Source organism: Alosa alosa, chromosome 1 (genome assembly GCF_017589495.1).
Source record: "Alosa alosa isolate M-15738 ecotype Scorff River chromosome 1, AALO_Geno_1.1, whole genome shotgun sequence".
NCBI classification, from domain to species: Eukaryota; Metazoa; Chordata; class Actinopteri; order Clupeiformes; family Clupeidae; genus Alosa; species Alosa alosa.
Window position 1 is genome coordinate 9,796,026 of NC_063189.1, and position 21,051 is coordinate 9,817,076.

The window sequence follows — 21,051 nt, forward strand, 5'->3', positions numbered from 1 at the left end:
ATTGACTCGACTCCCATGGAAGCCCGTGACATTTCAGAGGATGGCAATAATTGCCTTTTCTTGTGATTCCACAAACAAAATTGTGACGCCATCCCAAGCCTCATCAAATGTGAGTAAGAGGAAAGCTCACTCGATACAATCAGAATGGGCCCATTAGGAAAGAAGATGGAAAGATGACACACACACGTCGGCTTTTGGATGCTATAAGGAAGCCAGTATCACCAAAAAGCACACAGAACAGGGCAGGTATAAATTGGGCATTCAGGTTCTCTAACAGGAATCAACAGATTTGAGAAGAGAGCTGACCACAGAGCCAGTCAAGAGTGTTCTTGTCCAAGTGAGTCAGTAACTGTCAGCGTCAAATACTCAGAGAGAACTATCAAAAAGTCAGCCTTTGTCTCAACTGCACAAAACAAAGAAGAGATGGGATCGTTCCTGCTTCCAGTCATGGTGCTGAGTATGCTGCTGTTGACCACGACTGTCCAAGCTCAAAGCAACGGAAGTACGGGTCTGAAGCTGTGTGGACGGGAGTTCTTACGCTCCGTGGTCTACATGTGTGGGGGTTCCAGGTGGAGACGGGAACTTACTGGGCCATCATCTGAAGGTCAGTGCCACTGTATCCACTTCACAGGGCAGAATCAGGAGGATTAATGTCGATTAAATTATACATAATGCATGTCTATGGGAATATATATGAAATGTGTTACAACTTTCAGAATACTTGGTCTCTGTATGCTGTGCTCACAGCTATTATAAGCATAGAATGTTGGGAATAAGCTTCTGTGTAATTACTGTAAAGTTTCTAAAAATACTTTACAGAGAAGACAATCTTTCTTTGCATTTGAATAATCTCTTGCATTATACAGTTTTGTGTAAATATCGAGCAACTACCAGTATTTCCACTACATAGTTTTAGTTAATGATGAGAAAGTGCACAACAGTGCACCAAGAGGCCCCATATCTTGATCCTGATTGGTTTTCTCCCGGCCACAGGTTACTACAGTGACCCGACTGGCCTGGAATCCACCGAGAGCCCTCTTGAGACACAACGACAGAGGCGAGATATGACCCAGCTCCTCAGCGTCATCTGCTGTCAGGTGGGCTGCCGCAAGAGCGACATTATCAAACTATGCTAACATACCGCATACGGACTAACTCTAAAAATGGGGATCTTGCCAGCACAGGCCAGACATGGAAAGGTGACACATCTCTTTGATGGCCAAAGTCACACCCTACCTTCTGTACCAGCATAGTGCGTCTGCTGCAATAAAACCCATTCATACAGTAGATGGTGTTGATATTTTTTCTCATATGATCTAAAATACAGAACAGTACTTACTATATTATTGGAGTACAAGATGAGTGTGTTGCAATGAAAAAACTTGGGGAAAACACAGGAAACTGCAATAACTGCAATACATTTTTTATTATTCATCTTCACAAACAGTGAAGTTGTGTCAGTGTCAGTGAAGTAGGTAGTGCAGTCTTTCTTGTTATGTTGAATTTTATCAGTAATAGCAGCAAAACAGAAAAAACTGAAAACTAGTGCTTTGGTGAACAGCTAGAAGTCCATTGACTGTCCATCTGTCACAACTATTCATGTGCAATCAAGTCATAAAAGTCAGTCTTATACAACCATTGTTTAAAAATTGCACTACAACATACATAGATCCAACTCATCTGAACACACACCCATCCACCTGCACATAGAGTACATGTTGTATCCAGAGGTAACATATAGAGTATAACATCGGTAATATATTCCAATATATGTCTCTGTGTAACAGCTTTAGTATTGGTAAAATGGATTCCATAAAAATATTTCAATATTTAAAATATCTATTATGACTAATCCAGCAGTGTTATGTATGGGACATTTTCCATAATGAAATAAATAATAGGAAAAAGCATGAATAACACTACATTTGTTTCATATTACTGTGACATACTGTTAAAAAGCCATAATACAGTTCATTCAAACAAAATGTATGGCCAGTCCTGGACATTAGTACAGATCTGAAAACAACTAGTGGGCAATGTCCTCAAGACTTATTTTTTACACCTTACACACATGATGCATTGGTGCTATTATGATCTATCTAGAAACAAGGTGACAAGGACTCATGATCTATATGATCTATCTAGAAAAGTGACAAGGACTCACTCCGAGTAAACCCCATAGACGTTGGCAATGGCAAATAGTGAGCTGTTCTTGAAGGTATGCGAGGAGAATGTGTCGTTGGCCACGTCCCACAGGCAGCGGCTCCCCATGCGCATGTTCTGGTCACTCAGCTGCCCGATGCTGATCAGGACGATGATCTTGTAGCGCGGGATCATCAGGTCCTTTACCCTTGCCTTCACCACCTGCGATTCAGAACACAGCTGTTCACTGCGGGGGTTCATCACCAGATTATGACTGAAAGCATGGACATATTCACACCGATTTATAGATAGAAATCTGTCAAGTTTACCTCGGATATTGTTTTGGTCATTTGCCGACACAGCTCTGCCTCATACTTCTCCTCCTGGAGGTAACTGGCCAGAACATCCTTTAAAATGTCATTGACTGTCATCACAGGGAAGCGTCTGGTGGGGCCTATTCAGGTGAGTTGGAGGAAAGTGGGCAGAGAGGATCTTTCATCATGCATTCAATCTATTCCAGCAAATGACCATTTTACTTCAGGACCACAAAAGGGAGAGGTGAAATTTCAATTGTCTATTGGGCTGACATATCAACAATGTCTCACCAGAGCTGTGGATTATATTTTTAATGTGTTAGTATACTGAGGGGTCTTACTGAGCTGATAGGTGTTCTCCATCTGCACTGCTGGTCGTGGGTTATCGTCATGGTGACCAGGGTCATCTATGTAGGACACTGTGCTAATGGAGCTGTCATAAGCAAAGAAAATGCATGGACCATTTACATTTATTTGGACTTTTATAGCTGACAAGACCAGTTATTGTATAGCAGTCCCAACTTGTAGTTACTATTCAGGTACTATTTAGCAATGGTTGCAGAAATGAAGCATGGAGCTGTATATCAGAAGTGCATAGTAAGAGGCCATCCATAAGCCTACTTTGTGATTCAACCACACATTACAGGGTACACCATAGTGACGTGTGTCACTCACGAAATAAGAAGGAAATTGCTGTTGCGTGCGCGCCCGAACATTTTTCTACACACCAGCAACTCAAAGCCACTAAGACATGCGCAAAAAAGGTTTCTGGTGCGCATCTGTCTGAATTAGTAAATATTCCAGAAGTAACTGAATAACTCAGACGTACTCTTTTGTTTTCCCAGTAGTCTCCTTGGCTTTAATTTCGTGACTTCCAAGAGAAGACAAACTGCCTCTCTTCTTCAGCAGCCGAGCAGCTTTCTCTTTGGCAAGATCAGACATCTTCCCAAAGTCCTAGGTAGCCTAGATCTGACGCAAACACAACTCATTATTTTTCTCAGAACAGGCTACTTCATGTATATTTCATGTCCTATAGGCTACTAAGTAGGGCTATAAGCTCTAACGTTATCGTGTAGCCTACCAGATCTATTTAACTTTAGGCAGACTTGGGAATTGCTCTGCTAGGTCTGTCTGGCCAAGAGGCCATTATGTAGCCTAACCATAGTGGTCGAACTGGCAAACTGATTATTCTCTGAATGCACTGACAAGGCAGAAGAACAGCCTACCCAACCATAAACAGAGCGCATTTCTATCAGCCAAAGTTAAGCAAGCATACATTTAAAGTTTACAAAAACGTGAGCTCAACTTCCATTGTTTGACGTAACATGACCGGCGGAAGTGAAGGTAAAACATGAAACATAATTTTTGCAATGCCATGGGACATTAAAAAGTGTAATGATGAGAACTCACAGAGAACCGGAAACTCACGAGGCAGCTTGAGCATTGTGTTGTCTTGACAACGATGGGAGGGATTTCAATTGTATTCATCGACTTCCTCCTAGTGAAACTGGAGGAGTAGGCCTAGTCATCATCTATTCTCAGGCCCACCTTCAGTGAAGGTCTAATGGCTAAGAACTTAGTTCAACGAATGCATGGGTCAAAGTCATGTTAATCCTCTAGGGGAGAAGGATCTTGCTTAACATTGGAGACTGATGATGACAGACAGAAATAATAGTTCTTAGGCCTAGTTCTTGTGAGAACAGACCTTCAGGGCCATGCATTCTGATCTCTGTTCTTCTTTAGTGGCCAGTGGCCATGCACTTTCCTGCTACACAAGTAGCTATATGCGTGCGCGAATGAGTCACTGGCTTTTCATGCTAACTTAAAATGATTATTAGGTAGCCCTATAAATGTCACACCATGATATAACAGTCTTTTGCAACATGGGTCATAATCAAGAATCATATCAGTTATTTGTTGGATTTGTTTTATTTGTAAGGAAAAGGGACCCAGGTTAATGTATTTATGAGGTGCATGGTTGTTTGATGACATTTATTTTTTTCCACTTAAATATATATCCAGGAGAGTTTCTCTGAATCTGAGTCATGCCAGGTATGATGACATTAAGTTCTCTGAGCAGAGTTTAAACAAGTTGGACATGGAGAAACTGTGATAAAATATGTACACACAGTTAGACTATTACTGCTCTAAATTGCAAAGTGCCAATACGAAGAGGAACAAAACCATTTTCTTGAGACTCAAACAAACGTGTGCAAATCAACTTGATCAACAATGAATCCATACAGAGCTACTGTGGCTTCAGGTGATACATGGGGACACAAACACTGTCTAATGATAATGACAGAAACTCCATTTAAATCCATTACATATATTACATGAAGTCAATGATATATATTAAGAAATTGACAAAGAAAACAAAATATAAATCATAAAGTGCTGTCATGTGTTGTAAAGGCTAAGACATCTTGTTTAGCAACATAGAACATTTCTATGATCACACATAGAAACCTTATATCCATGTGGATATAGCAATAGTTATTCTTATTTTACATTTTTACATATCATTTCTTGAAATATTGCTACAGGAAAATGGTAAACAAAATACTCCACATTGTGGAAAACAAATTAACATACAGTATGAGATCAAATTGTATTTCAGTCACCAAATCTTTCTCATATACACGGTTAAGGTCTTCTTGTGTGCAAAATTTCAAGAGCAAGTTGACTGAAAAACAGCCACTACACATCATCTGGATTTTAGAGTGCCATGGAAAGAAACACGAAAACAAATTATGCCCCCCCCCCCAAGGTCATGCATTTCAAACCTTAACACAGAATGTTGAAAGACTGAAAATTCACCTAGTTTGTGTCTACTGATTTAGACTACGAAGCTGTCAACAGTCCATGAGGATTTTTTTTTCCTCACAAAAATACTGCAGGAAAAATAAAAAAACTCTACACAAAGTCAATATAGCCGGTCAGCAAGGCACCCTGCCCTTATATTTCCAATAATTTAAATGGTCAGTGTAACTGTCTTTGAAGCCTAACTAGACCTTTAAATCATTCCAAGTTAACTCAAGGCCTCTCTTATCTAAACTCTCATTATATCACGCCACATTCAGGATTACATACCTAGGAAAAAAGTGCTATCACACATTACAAATATATTTCTAAAAGATTATGGGATGTGTTGTATAGTGACTTTGGGGGGGGGTTGTCATTTCCCTTCAGCTGCATGCTAGTTTAGAATTGTCCCTCTCCTACAGTTGTGTTGTCAGACTATAGTCTCATACTGTCATATGACATATTGCTCACCATTGTTAATATTGAACACTCCTAGTCAAGACATGTACTGTGATATTCCTATTACATAATGGGCCCATACAAATAGTTGGGTTATCATAATCACAGGCAGTTAGTCCTAGTTATTTTTTCCTCAGCGTGTTTCAAACAGGGCTTGAGCAGCACTGGAGACAAGGAGTGCCCCATTTGAATTAGCGTTTTTGTTACACTAACAGATCTGGGTGGAAAAGTGACAGAGAGGAATGTATATAAATTTGACAGAATATGAAAAAAATAGGATAAGGTAGTGTCAACTTGCATAAACTCAATTGTGGAGTTGTGATATTGCACATTTTTTTGTAATAAATGTATGCATACAAGGTTCACATAACTCCCTTTCTCTCTTTCTCACATACACTCACACACACACATTATTCTCTAAATACATATCATTTTGTTGAGATAAAGGATCTCAGATGATTTTTTTCAATTAAAAATGTTCTTCTCATTTCCGTCTCAGTTTGTCGCATGAATGAAAGACAGATATCCTTCCTTCTGCAGAGCAGTCTAAAGCCATTGTAGATATGGTCATATTTTCAGCAGCATCAGTTATCAGCCATATATTTCCCTGTGAAGAAAAATAGAACATTGTTTCCCTAGACTGACATTATATGAATCACGTCTAGGTTTACAGTAAAATAAAAAATAATTTAAAAAAGTACTGCTGATGCATCTTAACATTAAACATCATATAGATGGGTTTTCTTTTAGTTATAGAACTAAAGGTAGAATCTATGACTAATCCAAAACCATTTTTGTCAAGTTCAACAAACTGCTCCTTATGGGACTCTAGCTGCCCACTGTGTGTGTGTGTGTGTGTGTGTGTAGTCAAAACACTGTGGTATTTGTACACAGTCCTGGGGGGGGGGGGGGGGTACAGTGTAAAGATACCTGCACAGAATCTCTTTTTGACCAGGGAGAGTCGATATCCAGTCCCTGCTAACTGGAAGTTGGCGCCTGAAAGAGTGGCTCCCTCGCTGGAGAACTGCACAGCTAGCCTGGACGGCTTACTGGGGCCATTCGTCAGGGCAAAGCGCCCCAGCAGAGCACCCACTCCTGGGGGAAGAGAGAGAGAAAGAGAGAGAGAAAGAGAGAGAGAGAGGGAGAGGGAGAGGGAGAGAGAGAGAGAGAGAGGTAGAGGGAGAGAGAGAGAGAGAGAGAGAGGTGAAATTAGTCAATTGGCTGCACTCAGTCTCCTACAGTACATACTGATACTCAGATGCTAATTGAGAACATTTATTTGGTTTATGGTCGAACTCTGGTCTTTGTATGTGGCTATGCAATTAATGGGAAGGAAGAAGACTGCTTTTAAGTTCTGTTCCTGAGTCAGAGTACATGAGGAATAAGCAGCAACATTCAGACACGAATGTGTACAAGCTAAACACCACAAATACACGGCTACATTACTGACCTCCATTTTCAGATTTCTGAGAAAGTTCCGGAATCTTCCAAAGCATTTCCTGCTGTTCTGGATTCCTTCAAAGGTAAAATAGCTTATTATTACAACCCTGCAAATATTTCAGATGTTGTTCTATACAAAATCATACAATAATTGCTTGACTAAGAAAACAGCTTGGACTTACAGCTTGCCAATACATGAGCCTTTCTTTGCAGAAGATCTCGATCAAAATTTCAAGAGGCATAAAATGGAACAAGGCTAGACTTTAGAACCATTGTTTAGCTTGCCTCTACACATGGACCCCACAGCAAGCATTTTACAGTAATTTCAGAGAACTACTATGTAGCCGCAACTGGTGATTTGTGAGAAAAAGGGACCATTTACAGCTTTTGTGTTTCCCTTAGTTTAGGAAACAATGTACTGTAGATTCTGAGGTACTGAGGCATTACCAAGTAGCAGGTGGGAGCATGGCTTGGAGTTTGGCGACGCCACCATCCACAGGCACCATGAAGTTGATGTTAGTAAGGGGCACGGGATCAGGCATAGCCTCCAAGTTGTACTTGTAGTCTATCCTGAGGTCAGTGCTGGTGGCATCACCACGCCAGCTAACTGCCAGGTTAAGTGGGGTGGACTGGATGCCATCTGCTGCCACCTGGAGGTGGAAGATGCACACTTAGACATTAGAGGCTTTCAGGGATTTGACAGCTTCTGTTGGTGAACAGGTGAAGGGCACATCTTGAAATCAGTGTTTTAAAAAACATGTATGTGAGGGCAATATGTCCTTTCAACACAATGCAAATGTGAAATAAATGTCAGTAAAGCCTTATAACTTGACTATACCATCAAATTACAGTACAATATAGGACTTATTGCACTATTAATAACCACACAACAACAAAAACTAAAACAGTACTTTAGTAAACAGCTTTTTTGTACAGTATTACACAAACAACCAATATACAGACAGTAGTGTTACATACAGGGCATTAGTAACGAATGAGGGCCAATGCTATGGGAGTATGGCCAAACTCTCACCTGGTATTTGAGCATATCCACATTATAGTATGTTGCTTGAGGCCTCTGATCAGCCACTTTCTTTAGGTGGCTCATCAGGTTTGGCATGTTCACCCAGAACTCCTTTGTGTCAGAGCTGGGCTCTGTTGTTTCACTGTGAATCAGAATGCAACATCACAACACCAGTATTTACACACGGCTCTAATTAAATGGTTTACAGTGACACCAGATATGGACTTCCTGAAGGGGTGTCAGCAAATGCCATGAAAGGAAGGCCCGTGGCTCAGCGAAAGTAATGCATACTGGCATGGATCCTGTTACACACACTGGGGCTGATGAGACAAATTGCTGTCTATAATTGCTGAAGAGTTTGCAATAATTAGGCTTTCACCACATTTATTAGGCTACAGAGGCACAGGTCAGCATCTGTTGTGTAAGAAGACACTGGTATGTGCATTTTAGGGTTAGTGAACAGTGGTCTGTGTTGCTGTGAAGAGCTGTCATGATTATGACTTTTAACCTTTTAAAAAAGAAAATTATTATGCCAGTATGTTTCAGGGATTATTGGAGTGAAAAATGCTTGCCACCTATGGAATGTTTTTGTTTTTAATGAGGATCTCAGGACAAAAATACAGCACTGTGCCAGCGTTGCCTTTTCCTTCATACCACAATGCTGAACAGATGTCTTACCCTTATCCAATAGTTGAATTTGTATAATCTATGTGTATGTGTGTGTGTGTGTGTGTGTGTGTGTGTTTCTGTGCACAGCAGTATCCAACATGGCAGCAGTGAACAAACACACCCCTTGAAACTGCCACCGTTTATGCAGGGAAGAAAGCTTTGATACTTTGATAGCTTTGAACTTTTAGCTTAAGGCCACTACTGTTAAGTGTGTATGTTTGTGTGTGCACGTGTGTCAGGTAGGTTACCAGCAGAGCAGCTGAGGGTTAGGCAGGACCTGCTCCAGACGGGAGTAGTGTGTGATGCTGAAGGTGAGCACGGGGGGAGAGGGATGAGAAGCGAAGTGCCGGGTGATTCCAGCAGGGAAGGAGAGCACCATCTCCCCAGTGACCTTCACCACACACCTGAGCAAAAACAACACCGTTCCCCCTGAACATCAGCCTGAGCTACAGCACAGCAGCACACACAGCAACACCTGCCCAACCTCCACAAACCTCGCCATTATTTATTTTACAGCAAAGTGTCGTGAAACATTACATGGAGAATGAAACATTGTTTAATGAATGAAACACTTCAAAAACTGCCTAGACAAATAGAGCAAAGCGCTAACAAAACAGAGGTGATGGGCTCAATTACTGTTTACAGTATACATGCACAATATATTGCACGAATGCAAAATGACAATGCACATTAAATCATGATGATAACTATGATTGGTATCCTTAACTAACAACTAACATATTTAAAATTATATACCTCTAGTCAAAGTCTGGCAAACAGTGCTTTGTGTTTTCCTTTATTTATGTATTTGCCCATAATTACACTAATCAGCATGGGAAGGCCTGCAAGCCAAGTCAGCACCGAACTAAAGCAGCAGAATCACAGCCTGCTTGTGTGTGTGTTTGTGTGTGTGTGTGTGTGTGTGTGTGTGTGTGTGTGTGTGTGTGCATATGATTTAAGTTGGTGTTTGTGAGGGGCAAACATACTTGCTGGGGTCAGCGCCTTTGAAGTAAGCACTGATGGTCTCTGTGAAGGCAGCGGCCACAGGCAGGGTGTCCTGCGAGCCCATGGTGAGGGGACTGGGCCCTCTAGAGCATGCTGGGAGAGAGAGAGAGAGAGAGCACACAAAATAACATTAATAATAATATACAGATTATGTCATTCCCTACATATAGATGCCACACTGTCTGTATACATTAAATGAATTCATTTCTTTCTATATATGCCAAATATATTTCTATGGTTTAAAAAAAAAAAACTCTAAAAAGGCCATTCCACAGTGAACACAAAGCTACTGGACGAGCACAGTTCACTAGTTTATTAGTAATGACGACAGACTGCAGAGGATCCCTACTGGAGACGGGCAGGCAGAGGGTGGGGGTGGAGGCGGCGCTCAGAGAGGTGACCGACGAGATGGACGAGGTGCTCTCCGCTCGGGCCAGCGGCGCAAAGGGAGGAGGGCTCCAGGAGTGCACCGGAGGGCTGAACGACCTGGACTACAACACGAGAGAGAGAGAGAGAGAGAGAGGGGGCTTACATCTACATTTATTCATTTAGCAGACACTGTTGTCCAAAGTGACTTATGTATGTCAACTATTAAAGTATAGTATATACACTTTTTTTTTTAATCCCGTGAGGGAAATTACAAAGGATTACATTGTCCCCGGAGCAACTTGGGGTTCAGTGCCTTGTTCAAGGGAACAACAGTGAAAGCTGGGAATTGAACCCACAACTTTCAGGCTACTGCACGCTAGCCCAGCTCCTTAACCACTACACTACCATCGGCCTTAGGAGAGACAGGCTGACGGGTGTCTCTCTGTGTCAGTGAGGTGGATGTGGAGCTCACTGTGTCTTTTGGAACAGTTTGGAAGAACTGAGGAGTCAGGGTGAGAGCCATGTGAGTGGCAATCAGTTCTGCTAGTAAAATACGTACTGTATACCTTATATTCATGTGGTACATGGGGTAAGCTCTGTATTTACAATAATGTAAACTAGAAATATTTCAAAATACTTTTTTCGCTAAGTTTCACAACATTTCACAAGTTTCACAACATATAGTACATATAATACCTTATAAGTATATAGTACCTTATGGTATAAGGCTTATAACACCTCGGATATTGTTTCAGATACCACAAGTAGTCTTAATACATGATGACCATGTTACATACCAGGTCGCTGACGCTGGACTTCCCAGGCTGTAGTTTGGGTCGTGACGAAGGCCGAGGCGGGAGTGGGGGCACGGGGCTTCCCGCGGACAGGGGTGTGGCAGGCCGGGCAGGGGAGGATGGCCCTGAGGAGAACAGCGTGTTAAGGCCTATTCACACCAAGAACGATAACGATAACTATAACCATAACGATAAAAGCGTTCACACTGAACAACGATAAACAAAGTCTCTCCTTGTGTTAATAAATGTGACTGATTGGCTATTAGCATTTTATCGCTAGAAAATCGCCTGAAAGTGATCCCCAACGATATCGTTCTTCATGTCGTTATCGTTATAGTTTATGTGTGAACGTCGTCATTCATATTAACGAGAACGATATTTATTTATAGTTATCGTTATTGGTGTGAATGGGCCTTTACCCTTCACTTTCACTCATCTGCAATAGGGACACTTCCTGGGTGCGTTTATTAAAAGTTTGTTTCTGGACTTTTTTGCCTGTATTCAGACAGGACAGTGAGGAGTAACAGGAAGCGAGTGGGAGAGAGAGATGGGGTAGGATTGGGAAATGACCACGAGTTGGATTTGAACCCGGGTCCCCATGGACACTTGGACCCTATATGTAGAACAAATGTTGCAGCTGCTTGCACCACAGTCACCCTCCAGCTTATCAATGTTAAGGTGTTGTGTCTTTGTCAGCGTGTCAGGGTAAAGTGTGTGTCTGATTGTGTGTGTGTGTGTGTGTGTGTGTGTCAGCACACTTACCACTCCCTGGTCCTGGGGAGGACACCACACTCCTGTAGGTGAGTGGTGGCAGAGGGGGTGGTGTTCCACGCAAGCCCGGACTAAACTCTTTGGGCGAAGCCGTGAAAGCTTCCCTCAGGGAGCCCACCACTGGCTCCGGGGTCCACCTGACGCCCAGTGGAGGGGGCGCACAGGTGAGTGGGGAGCGCTCCGCTGGTAGAGGGGGAGGGAGGTACGAAGAGGAGCAGGCCAGTGAGAGCTCTTTCACCTCCTCCTCCACTTCCTCGTCCTCATCCTCTAACTCCTCCTCCTGCTGTTGAGGTGGTGGAAGTGGTGGTGACGGTGGTGGTGACGGTGGTGGTGGTGGTGTTGGGGAGTCGGGAAAGGACTCCGACGGGATGAAGGCAGTGGGCAGGGGAGGCACGGGCACCATGGGAGGGGGGCCCAGGGGGCTGGTGGGGGTCGAGTCCGGCGCAGGCGAAGCGGACGGAGGAGGCGGCGGCGGCGAGTCCGGTGGAGGAATGGGCACGTGGAGCGGCAGCGGAGGGGAGTCCAGTGGAGGAATGGAAATGTGGAGCGGGAGCGGAGGAGAATCTGGAGGAGAGGAGCAGAGAGGAGGCGGAGGCGCCGGCTCATCGGGAGGTGGGGGTCTCGTGGGGGAGCCCCGCCTCTCGCTGAAGCTGGCCCAGCCCAACTGGAATGTGTCGTCGGCAGATATGGGGGGGTCAGGGGGGCCAAAGACGTTGTCCAGGTCGGGCATGGGAGACGACTCTGACAGTAGGCCATCTGCATACGCACAGCTGTCTGCTCTTACACTGGGCACCACACTGTAGTAACCTGCGGAGGAACATCAAAGCCTTATGAAAAGACATTACACAACAATTTAGAATACTTTTCCTAATTTCCCTAACGTGACGGAAGCTATTGGGATATATTTAAATATTTACACAAAATTGTTTTGGCTGCTGAATTCTGATTGGCCATTGGTGGCCATGCAGCGGCATAATTATTATGGGCTGCAAATGTTCACTGGTACCTGAGGACCCCACTGAGCTGGAAGTACGACAGGGAGGTGTAGCTGGAACGTTCTTTGGAGGGAGAGGAGGAGGAGCTGCAAAACAAGCGACCAAACATGTACAAACACATTAAAGGAGCTCTAAGCGATGCTGGGTTACGTCACTTCTGTTGACTTTCAAACAAAAAAAGAGAGCTAGTTCGCTACTTCCTCCCCCTCCCTCCCATGCTGCTCCTGTGCAATTGAAACTCTCCTAAACGCGCATCTCTTCTGTGATTTGCTGGAACAGTTTGTTATGTTTTTATGGGCTAAGTTTGCCCAGGTTGTTTTTGTTGCCGTTTTTGGAGCCTGGGCTGTCCACTGACATCGCGTTTTTTACAGTGTATTCAGGACACAGACAGCTAGCGGTTGGTTAGGTGATGTTTGCAGTAAGTGACAAAAACGTTTTAGCCTAAAAAACGCGTGGCATCGCTTAGAGCACCTTTAATCAATGCACAGTATTTATTTCTGTGAATCTGTCAGAGGACGTTCAGTTTGAGTCTCTCTCCAGCCTGGGTCAACCTCAGTACAGATGAACATAGTAATCAGGAGTTACCTCCAGAGGGAAAGGGTCTGGCCAAAGGTGAAGGTGGTTGAATTTTCGTTTCACACCAGAAGTCTGGCTCCACAATGAACACTGAAATATGAACATTTAAATTCAGTTCACTGTCTGCAACATGAAAACTTTTGTCCAAATGTGTACCGGTACCTCAAAGTTCATTGTGGGAACCACAAATAACAGTAAATGTAAAGTTAAATAGTCTAATTCAACAACACACCTTCTGAATGCTGTGCTTGAAACGTTTCAAAGCTGGATTCAAATGGTGGACCAAAGAAAGTATTGGCATTCTCTGATGATCTTTTGCTGCAATGCAAGACCACACAGTATACAGATACCATCTTGCAAATGTGATTAAGAGCACGACTAGCACACCATACAAGTATGATACAGTGCAAACATACAGCACTAGCCAATCTTCCCATTCGTTAGAGTAAGAGATGGGGCTTTCGCTTTCCCATTTGGGTGAGCACTATGACCAAGAGCTGTGAGCTGTGATTGGCTGACCTGGGAGTGTCAGGCTCAGGCCCTGGTGTAGGGGTGGAACGTCTGGGCCTGGCGATCTCTTCGCCTGCGGGAGAAGATCTTTACCTCAGCACTTCAAAGTCATTACCACTGTTATTACTACCACAATCTATTTTGGCTCTGTCCTTCTCTGCATTTACAAATGTTGTGGTACATCTGAATGCGGTCATAAAAATGCTGTTATTAGTGTTAATGATCTGTTTCCACTAGTTTTACACACTATAAGGAAACTATAGGCACAGGGTGTATGCCATTTCTATTACACTGTCCACTGAACAAGTGAAATAATGAAATATGCACTCACTTGAGAGATTTCTTCTCATTTGACACTGTAGCGAGAAAGAATAGATCATTTCTTACACATGTTTCCAATGGATGAGTGCAAATCTCAAGACAGAAATGTCACCAACAAAAGACTTCAATCATCCAAACACCGCAGGCCAAGAACTCATACCCAACCATCTACACTACACAGACTTTTAATGTGGGCATCAGGATTGAGGTGAAATTTAATGCAACAGTACGACTAGCCACTAGCCATATGCTAACACTATGCAAGGATGAACTGCAGGAACCATTGTTCACAGTATATGCACATGTGTTATAGGACACAGTTCTGCTATTCAGGTAAAAGGGGGTTGGACTTACTGGACTTCGTCTCTGAGGTCAGCAAAAAGGAAGAAAGAATAGGCCTGGTCAGAGAGTGAGTAGTGAATCAAATGAAGAAAAAAAAAAGATTAAATCAGTTGAAAAAAAAATGAAGCTAGTTAAGCCATGCATTAGACTAGGCGCAAGTTGAAAATACGATTAGCATTTTAGACGCTGTAATCAACATTTACAGAAACTGAAAATCAAAGTCAGTACAAAGACAAGCAGTAGATGACACCCATCCGTGACAATACTGCTGTGAATAAATACTTCCTGTACTGAAGCATTGGGTTGATTAAATCCATCAATTAATAGGGGCATGCCAAATAATTAAATGTAGCGGGTGCCTCATGAAATCCCAGCACAAAATGTAGAGAGATGGAGTGCTGCCATATTCTTATGGACTAGCTCCATCTTGGCCAGAGTAATGAGAGCAAGAGGACGAATGACAAAGCCAGAAGATGTGTGAAGATATTAGCTAAGCTTACCGGACTTTTTCTCTGTCAGAAATCAACACAAGTATGGGGGAGGGGCGGTAGAGAGATGAAGACAGAGCGACACATGTTAAAAGCTAGATCTTTACAACGTCATGCTTACAAAAAAATAACTTCAAAACACATGAAACCATTTGAAAAAATATGGCCAGCATTGTGATGTGTATGCTGTATGTTTGTTGTGTATGTGTGTGTCCTGACTACTGACACTTACCAGGGGTGAGGGAGAAAGGGCCAAGGTGCCCACTGAAGCCTTCAGTTCATCCATAGTGGGGACAGAGCAATTGGAGCTATCAGAGGCCAGGGGCTTGATCCTGATCTTAAACTTCTTCAGGTGGTCCTCCTCGCCCTCCGACTCACTGGATGAGAAGGCCTTGGCTCTGAGGGCACGTATGGATTTGTCAAGGAGCTTACTGGGATCTGTGTGTTTGTCAAACACAGCTGGTGTGGTATGTACAGAAGTTATGAATGACATGATGATTAAAACTGATCAGAGAAACTGAGTTTGGGGGTAGAGAGAGAGAGAGAGAGAGAGAGAGAGAGAGAGAGAGAGAGACTTTCTGGAAACCAACACACAATCCTTTCAACCTAGATTTTAAACATTTATCCCAGTTCCCTAATCATAGTAAAGCACACGGTCACGGAATTATAATATCTATATAACAAATCGTAGGACATGTGCTGTGAATGATTTCCAAACAAATCCCACATCCACTGTATAGGTTTAAATAAAGATCAAAATAGTTCATATTCATGTCACAGCCTCCTCACCAGAACCATCCCCTTTCCCTCTCATGGGGCCTGGTCTCTTGATTGACCCATGCACTGTCCACTTTAACCTCCTGCTGTCCTCTCCCAGGCCTCATAAGGGAAATATATGTCCATTGATTTCAGCTGGAAAAGCCATTAGCCAAGCAAAAACAACACAAAAACAGTTTGTTGACATAGAATCCAGCATAGCAAAAACACAATTGAAAGGATATCTTCGGATTGGTCCCCTGGTCTGATGCTGAATCCTTCATCATCCACATCAGGGGAGTTCTGAGAAAACATAAAACGTCAATGGTCAATACTTAGGTAGAGTGCATGTGTGTGTGTTTGTGTGTGTGTGTGTGTGTGTGTGTGCGCGTGTCCGTGTATGTGTGTGTGTTTGTGTCTGAGAGTGTATAAACAACTGTTGCAATTTCTAAGAGAATTGCAGACACCTGCTAATAAAGAAGTTTGTATTGAGTGCTGAGGGTTTAATAGTGAAAAACTGGATATTGAATACACTAACAGAAATATTGATATAATGATGTTGCAGTCGGAAGATTTAGTTTCACCAGTTGTGTCTGTAGTTAGTGTGCCCATCTAAAAAAATCTCTACACTGAGACATGTAAGACTCCACCACTGCATTCTCCTTCTGACAAATATGATAGATATTCTTTAATCTTTTAGCAAAAAGGGGATACAGGAATTCTTGGCCAGGCTTTGTTTTTAAAACATGCCAGTTCGAGATGTGTTTGTGCACTTAACACACAAGCACAGCTGAAAGTCAGTTTTGGCCAGCGATTGATGATAGGGTAACCAGTATATGACGGGCTAATCTCTTGTATTAAAACAACCACAGGAATCATTCAAATCATGCCGAGTCCAAATGGAACAGGAGACATGAACGCACGGCAAGACCTGAACACTTCATTCAGAGCTTGATTCTAATACAGGCCTTTTAATGATTAGATTGCAGCAGCAATAGAATAAATAGCTTCCGTCTGCCATATTGCATTATATCTGAGCAGTTTACACTTACGATGCTCAACATAAACAGCTTGGTAACCAGGCGACTCTCAAACTGGAGACCATTGGGATGTTTCCAGACCATAATAGAAAATTCCAAATAGAAAATTTACTCACATATCGATCCCAATCAATCTCCCCATAGAATCCGTTTGGAGCGCCATTAGTCTTTTTCTAAGAATACAAAAAAAAGACTGCAGGTCATGAATGTGAAAGTGCCAGTACACACATTGTGAATATGACACACAATGGCCTTTACTGGGACTGCTATGCATCAAAAGCGTATGGGAGCATACAATCATTTGGGGATAGGGTTGGCCCCTGCTGGTATACGTACAGATCTGTCTTTGTCAGGTGATCCCCTGTAAGAGAAAGGCAGAGGTGAAGTGAGTTGTTCTCTGACTGTGTTGACATGTTCTCAGCATGTTCCTTGCATTCAAACGGTACTCAAGAGATGCACTATGAAGGCCATACTTGCTGGATTGTTTGCATGGTTGTTGTGTTTGCATCAGATGGTTGTTGTGCTGCTATGCAATTACGGTACATAAGAAAAGAGTGAACCTGCCAGTAGCTACACTTACGTTGAGTCATTGTCTTTCTCTTTCTTCCTGAAAGTACCAAACGCCTTCCTGGTACGTTTTTTCCAACCTGATTGTAATACAGAAACAGACAGAGAGAGAGAAATAATGAATGAAGGAATGAGAGAAAGATAGAGAGAGAGAGAGAAAGGGTGAGAGAAAGAGATTTCATAATGTTAAATATACAATTCAAAATGGTAATTCACAGGGTGAGAAACTAAAGTGTACTGACTCCTCTGAACTAACACATTCCAAGAAAAGACAATTCCGTGTAATAACGCAAGTTACAAAGTTTAAACGAAGTTCAATCAATACAAACCCTTAATACCTAGGGCAATATTTTCCTAATTAACACCCCATCTCATGTTGTTTACATACCCATATGAATGCCCCCAAGTGCTGGCCATATTCTTAATCATGAAATAATGCCCCAAAACACATAAAAGCGCACCAGATGGGAAAACAGGCCCTTAAGTCAAGATTTCACTATCCCAGCAGTCATTCTGGACCAACAGTTATAGCAGCAGACAGTAACAGATTCAGTGCTTTATGCATAAATATAAATGTTAAAAATGTTAAAATATAAATGTTAAATGTAAAAGCAGAAACCCAAACTCATATGACCTCATACACAATCAGTCAATGAGCAAGTATATAGTACTACTAACCCATGAAAACACATAGAGAAGGCAGGGTTGCCTATGTTGTTTCTTTCTGTATACATCGCATTTCAGTGGAACAAGTCAGACAGTAATACCCTCTTATAGTGTCATGTGGGGCAAAATCACTTGCTATAAAGTGTTATCAATGCTACCAAGTCACCTTAAAGGTGCACTAGTCAGCCCAATTTTTTTTGTATAAATTGGACTATGTCAAAAGCATCATATTCATCCCATACATGGAGCATCCACACAGACACACCTGTCATCTACCATACTAAAGATACTGCTAGATGTTCCAATATAAAACAAAGTAATAACCAACCAACCAGGCAATACTTGTTTACACAATGCAGGTAGAACTTGTTATCAAAGTCACTTGTGCTAAATAGATTTTGATTGATCATGTTCAGAAACACTTGCGAGGCTTACTACAAAGGAACTCAACCTCGAATACAAAAGGATGTGACGTGAGTCAGTTTGTTTTTATGGCTGTACGAACACAGTATTCTGAATAGGCTGAAACATTGTACAATGTCATTCTAAGTCTAGATTTTCAAAAGACAACAACCTTAACACTATCTTGCCGGACCTTCACTGAATTTTGGAGACAGCGCACTTGGTATAATTAGTGGTGGAAGGTACAATTTCCATATGACATTCCTATGTCGCCCACGCATGTAATATTTAGTGTAACGTTTTATCAGTCATGAAACCTTTAAGTTAAATGCTGCATTTAACTACGAAAGGGCGTGCAGAGGACGCCTCATCATGTTTGTCAGGAATGAAACAAGCTCCTCACAACGCCCTTAATTGCCATCAAGGGGCAACCTTGAGGGATACAATCGCACATCTCTAACACCGCCGACGTCCTTTACACTATACAACATCTCCTTCCTTAATTTTGCCCAGAGTCAAAACAAGCGAGTAATTGGGAGAGCTATTGCTGTGTTGACGTTGTATTGCAGGTATACCGCTAATCAGGGACGAGCACTTTTCGCTACGATGCGAGATTAATACGTCTCCAAACTGTTGGCGGAATAAGAACATAATACGAGGATGGTACATCAGTTTTGCATACCTTCCATCATGGTTGCAGATTTTCATTCCTCAGTCTCACGAGAGCTGAAATGAGCTGGACGTGCAAATGCGAGCAAGAGAGGATGCTGAACAGCTCATAATTCTAAACAGCAGCCAGGGAGTAGGCAGGCTTTCTCGTGCAGACCTCGCGCCAACCCTCAGGGTTCGTATTAATATCGCTACTAGGCGCCGGCTGTGATAGGCAGGGGCAAGGCCGTCGGCTAGGCCCCGGTCGCCGCTGCAGCAGTAGAGACGCACGCCATCACACAGGGGGGGGACTCTGAGGACAGGAGAGGAAAGACACGAGCAAAAGAGCGAGTATGGGAGACAGCCAGAAGGAGAGATGGAAAGGAGAGGGAGGGAGAGAAGGAGGGAGATGTGCTGATGTCACATTCCCACAGAGCCAATGGAGTGGTGAGGTACTTCTGTCACATGGCATTTGCTTCTTGATGTCTTGCGTAGGGCAAATCGTTTTACAGGTGCACAACAGAAGGCAGCCACACTCTATCCCACCAGCACAAGCATTTTCCCCTCTCTGACAATTTCTGTCCCACAAACCCCTACACGCGCGCGCGCACACAGTAAAATTGTGCAAAAGCATGATTGTTCCAGATGAGAAATCGGAAATAGTTTTGAGTATGATCTGATCTGAAACGTATTTTCGAAAATAGACTTAAACGCAGATATATCAAGCAAATAGTAAGAGGGGAGTTCAAAAGGGCAAGGTGGAATGTACACCTTTTTAATCCCGCGAGAAAGAGAGAGTGCGCATGGGCTGTCTGGTTTAGTGAGATTTCTTGTTTGTGGAGCGTGTGTGGAGTCTCTCTCTCTCTCTCTCTCTGTAGCATCTTATCCCTTCACCCCATAGCCCATGGGGACATGCTGGCCTTATATAACACAGGGTTAAGAAGAGAGCGCTACTCTGTCTGTGCTGAACTACTGCCAAGTGTGGGACAGTAATCACCTTAAGCTGAGACAACAGTGATTCTAACCTCTACACTGTTTACTCCTAAGGCTCTGAAGATGCTCAAGCAATTAGTATGTGTAGGCCTAGTAGGCTATGGTAAAGTGAGTGTTATGGTGAATCTCAATTCTATGTCACAATAGTAAAGCTCATAGTGAAAACTAAGGGGACAGAGGTATGACAGAGATAGCCTGGTTGGAAGGTAGCCTATATGTGAGGCCTTTGGATGCGATGTTATCCAGAGAGGTTCAAACCTGTGGGTATTAGAAACATTTGCATTAAGATAACTTATTAGATAGCATATTATCGTAGCATAAGATTACATAATATGAACATCATAATGTTCATAGGCCTATGTATAATGGAAATTCCAGAAATTATTTCATCAAAGGCCAAACATATTTGAAAACTAATCATTGTTTGGCAATTTTGTAACTAAAGGGAACACTTGCGTTTCGAAATATTTATGTTAATATTATATGTATATTAGGTTTTTTTTTGCATTTACTGAAATGTGTCAGGGTTGATTAGATTTTAACAGCATTCAAAAGGTCAGAGGAATGTACAGGATTCAGGAACGACATCCCTATACAAAACATACTAACTACAAACTAACTTAACTAACACAGGGAAAGTATATTGAATAGCGTATATTGAATATATGATATATGAAAAATGTATTGTAAAATGAATGCATTAAGCCAAGGTGTATGTCTGTGTTCTGACTTTAACTGTTGTAACTGAACTGAAAACTGTAATAACTGAACAGAGATCTGAGCTCCTCTACTACATTATTTTTGCCACTAGAGGGAGGCAAAGCTGTTCCCCACAGTCCCATTCCCCACATCTTTTGGAACTTACTATTTTATCAGATACCAAGGATTGGGTTTGTTCCTTGTTGAAGACATGTTCTTTTCAATATGTGGCCAGTTCTATTTATTTAAAAGAGGC

At 42.4% G+C, this 21,051-nt stretch overlaps 3 protein-coding genes across 6 annotated transcripts; 1 reads left to right on the forward strand and 2 right to left on the reverse strand.

The window, feature by feature from the left end:
* Window positions 1-265: 265 nt before the first annotated feature.
* Window positions 266-1,253, forward strand: insl5b (insulin-like 5b). Its single transcript, XM_048237634.1, has 2 exons — window positions 266-604; window positions 994-1,253. Exons 1-2 carry the CDS (start codon window positions 424-426, stop codon window positions 1,134-1,136), a joined length of 324 nt encoding a protein of 107 aa, XP_048093591.1. The 5' UTR covers window positions 266-423; the 3' UTR covers window positions 1,137-1,253.
* Window positions 1,254-1,467: 214 nt separating this feature from the next.
* dynlt5 (dynein light chain Tctex-type family member 5) lies at window positions 1,468-3,906 on the reverse strand. Of its 2 annotated transcripts, none has more exons than XM_048237597.1 (5): window positions 3,867-3,906; window positions 3,286-3,425; window positions 2,798-2,889; window positions 2,472-2,596; window positions 1,468-2,364 (listed from the first exon to the last, which is right to left on the reverse strand). In XM_048237597.1, the coding sequence occupies exons 2-5, from the start codon at window positions 3,396-3,398 to the stop codon at window positions 2,161-2,163; spliced, it is 534 nt and encodes a 177-aa protein (XP_048093554.1). In that variant the 5' UTR covers window positions 3,399-3,425; window positions 3,867-3,906; the 3' UTR covers window positions 1,468-2,160. The 2 variants fall into 2 exon arrangements, with proteins under 2 accessions (XP_048093554.1, XP_048093546.1); XM_048237589.1 differs by lacking the exon at window positions 3,867-3,906 and adding an exon at window positions 3,538-3,573.
* Window positions 3,907-4,366: 460 nt separating this feature from the next.
* On the reverse strand, window positions 4,367-19,472 carry sgip1b (SH3GL interacting endocytic adaptor 1b). 3 transcript variants are annotated; one of them, XM_048237361.1, is made up of 23 exons: window positions 19,138-19,472; window positions 17,401-17,467; window positions 17,157-17,181; window positions 16,937-16,993; window positions 16,026-16,083; window positions 15,257-15,432; window positions 15,037-15,048; window positions 14,549-14,560; window positions 14,205-14,229; window positions 13,883-13,946; window positions 13,596-13,681; window positions 13,373-13,453; window positions 12,799-12,873; window positions 11,784-12,599; window positions 11,025-11,146; window positions 10,208-10,349; window positions 9,840-9,951; window positions 9,102-9,257; window positions 8,194-8,326; window positions 7,608-7,810; window positions 7,171-7,235; window positions 6,651-6,815; window positions 4,367-6,327 (listed from the first exon to the last, which is right to left on the reverse strand). In XM_048237361.1, the coding sequence occupies exons 1-23, from the start codon at window positions 19,145-19,147 to the stop codon at window positions 6,305-6,307; spliced, it is 2,685 nt and encodes an 894-aa protein (XP_048093318.1). In that variant the 5' UTR covers window positions 19,148-19,472; the 3' UTR covers window positions 4,367-6,304. The 3 variants fall into 3 exon arrangements, with proteins under 3 accessions (XP_048093318.1, XP_048093323.1, XP_048093332.1); XM_048237366.1 differs by lacking the exon at window positions 15,037-15,048; XM_048237375.1 differs by lacking the exons at window positions 16,026-16,083; window positions 16,937-16,993; window positions 17,157-17,181; window positions 17,401-17,467; window positions 19,138-19,472 and adding an exon at window positions 15,814-15,913 and having other exon boundaries at window positions 15,257-15,422.
* Between the last annotated feature and the right edge of the window lie 1,579 nt (window positions 19,473-21,051).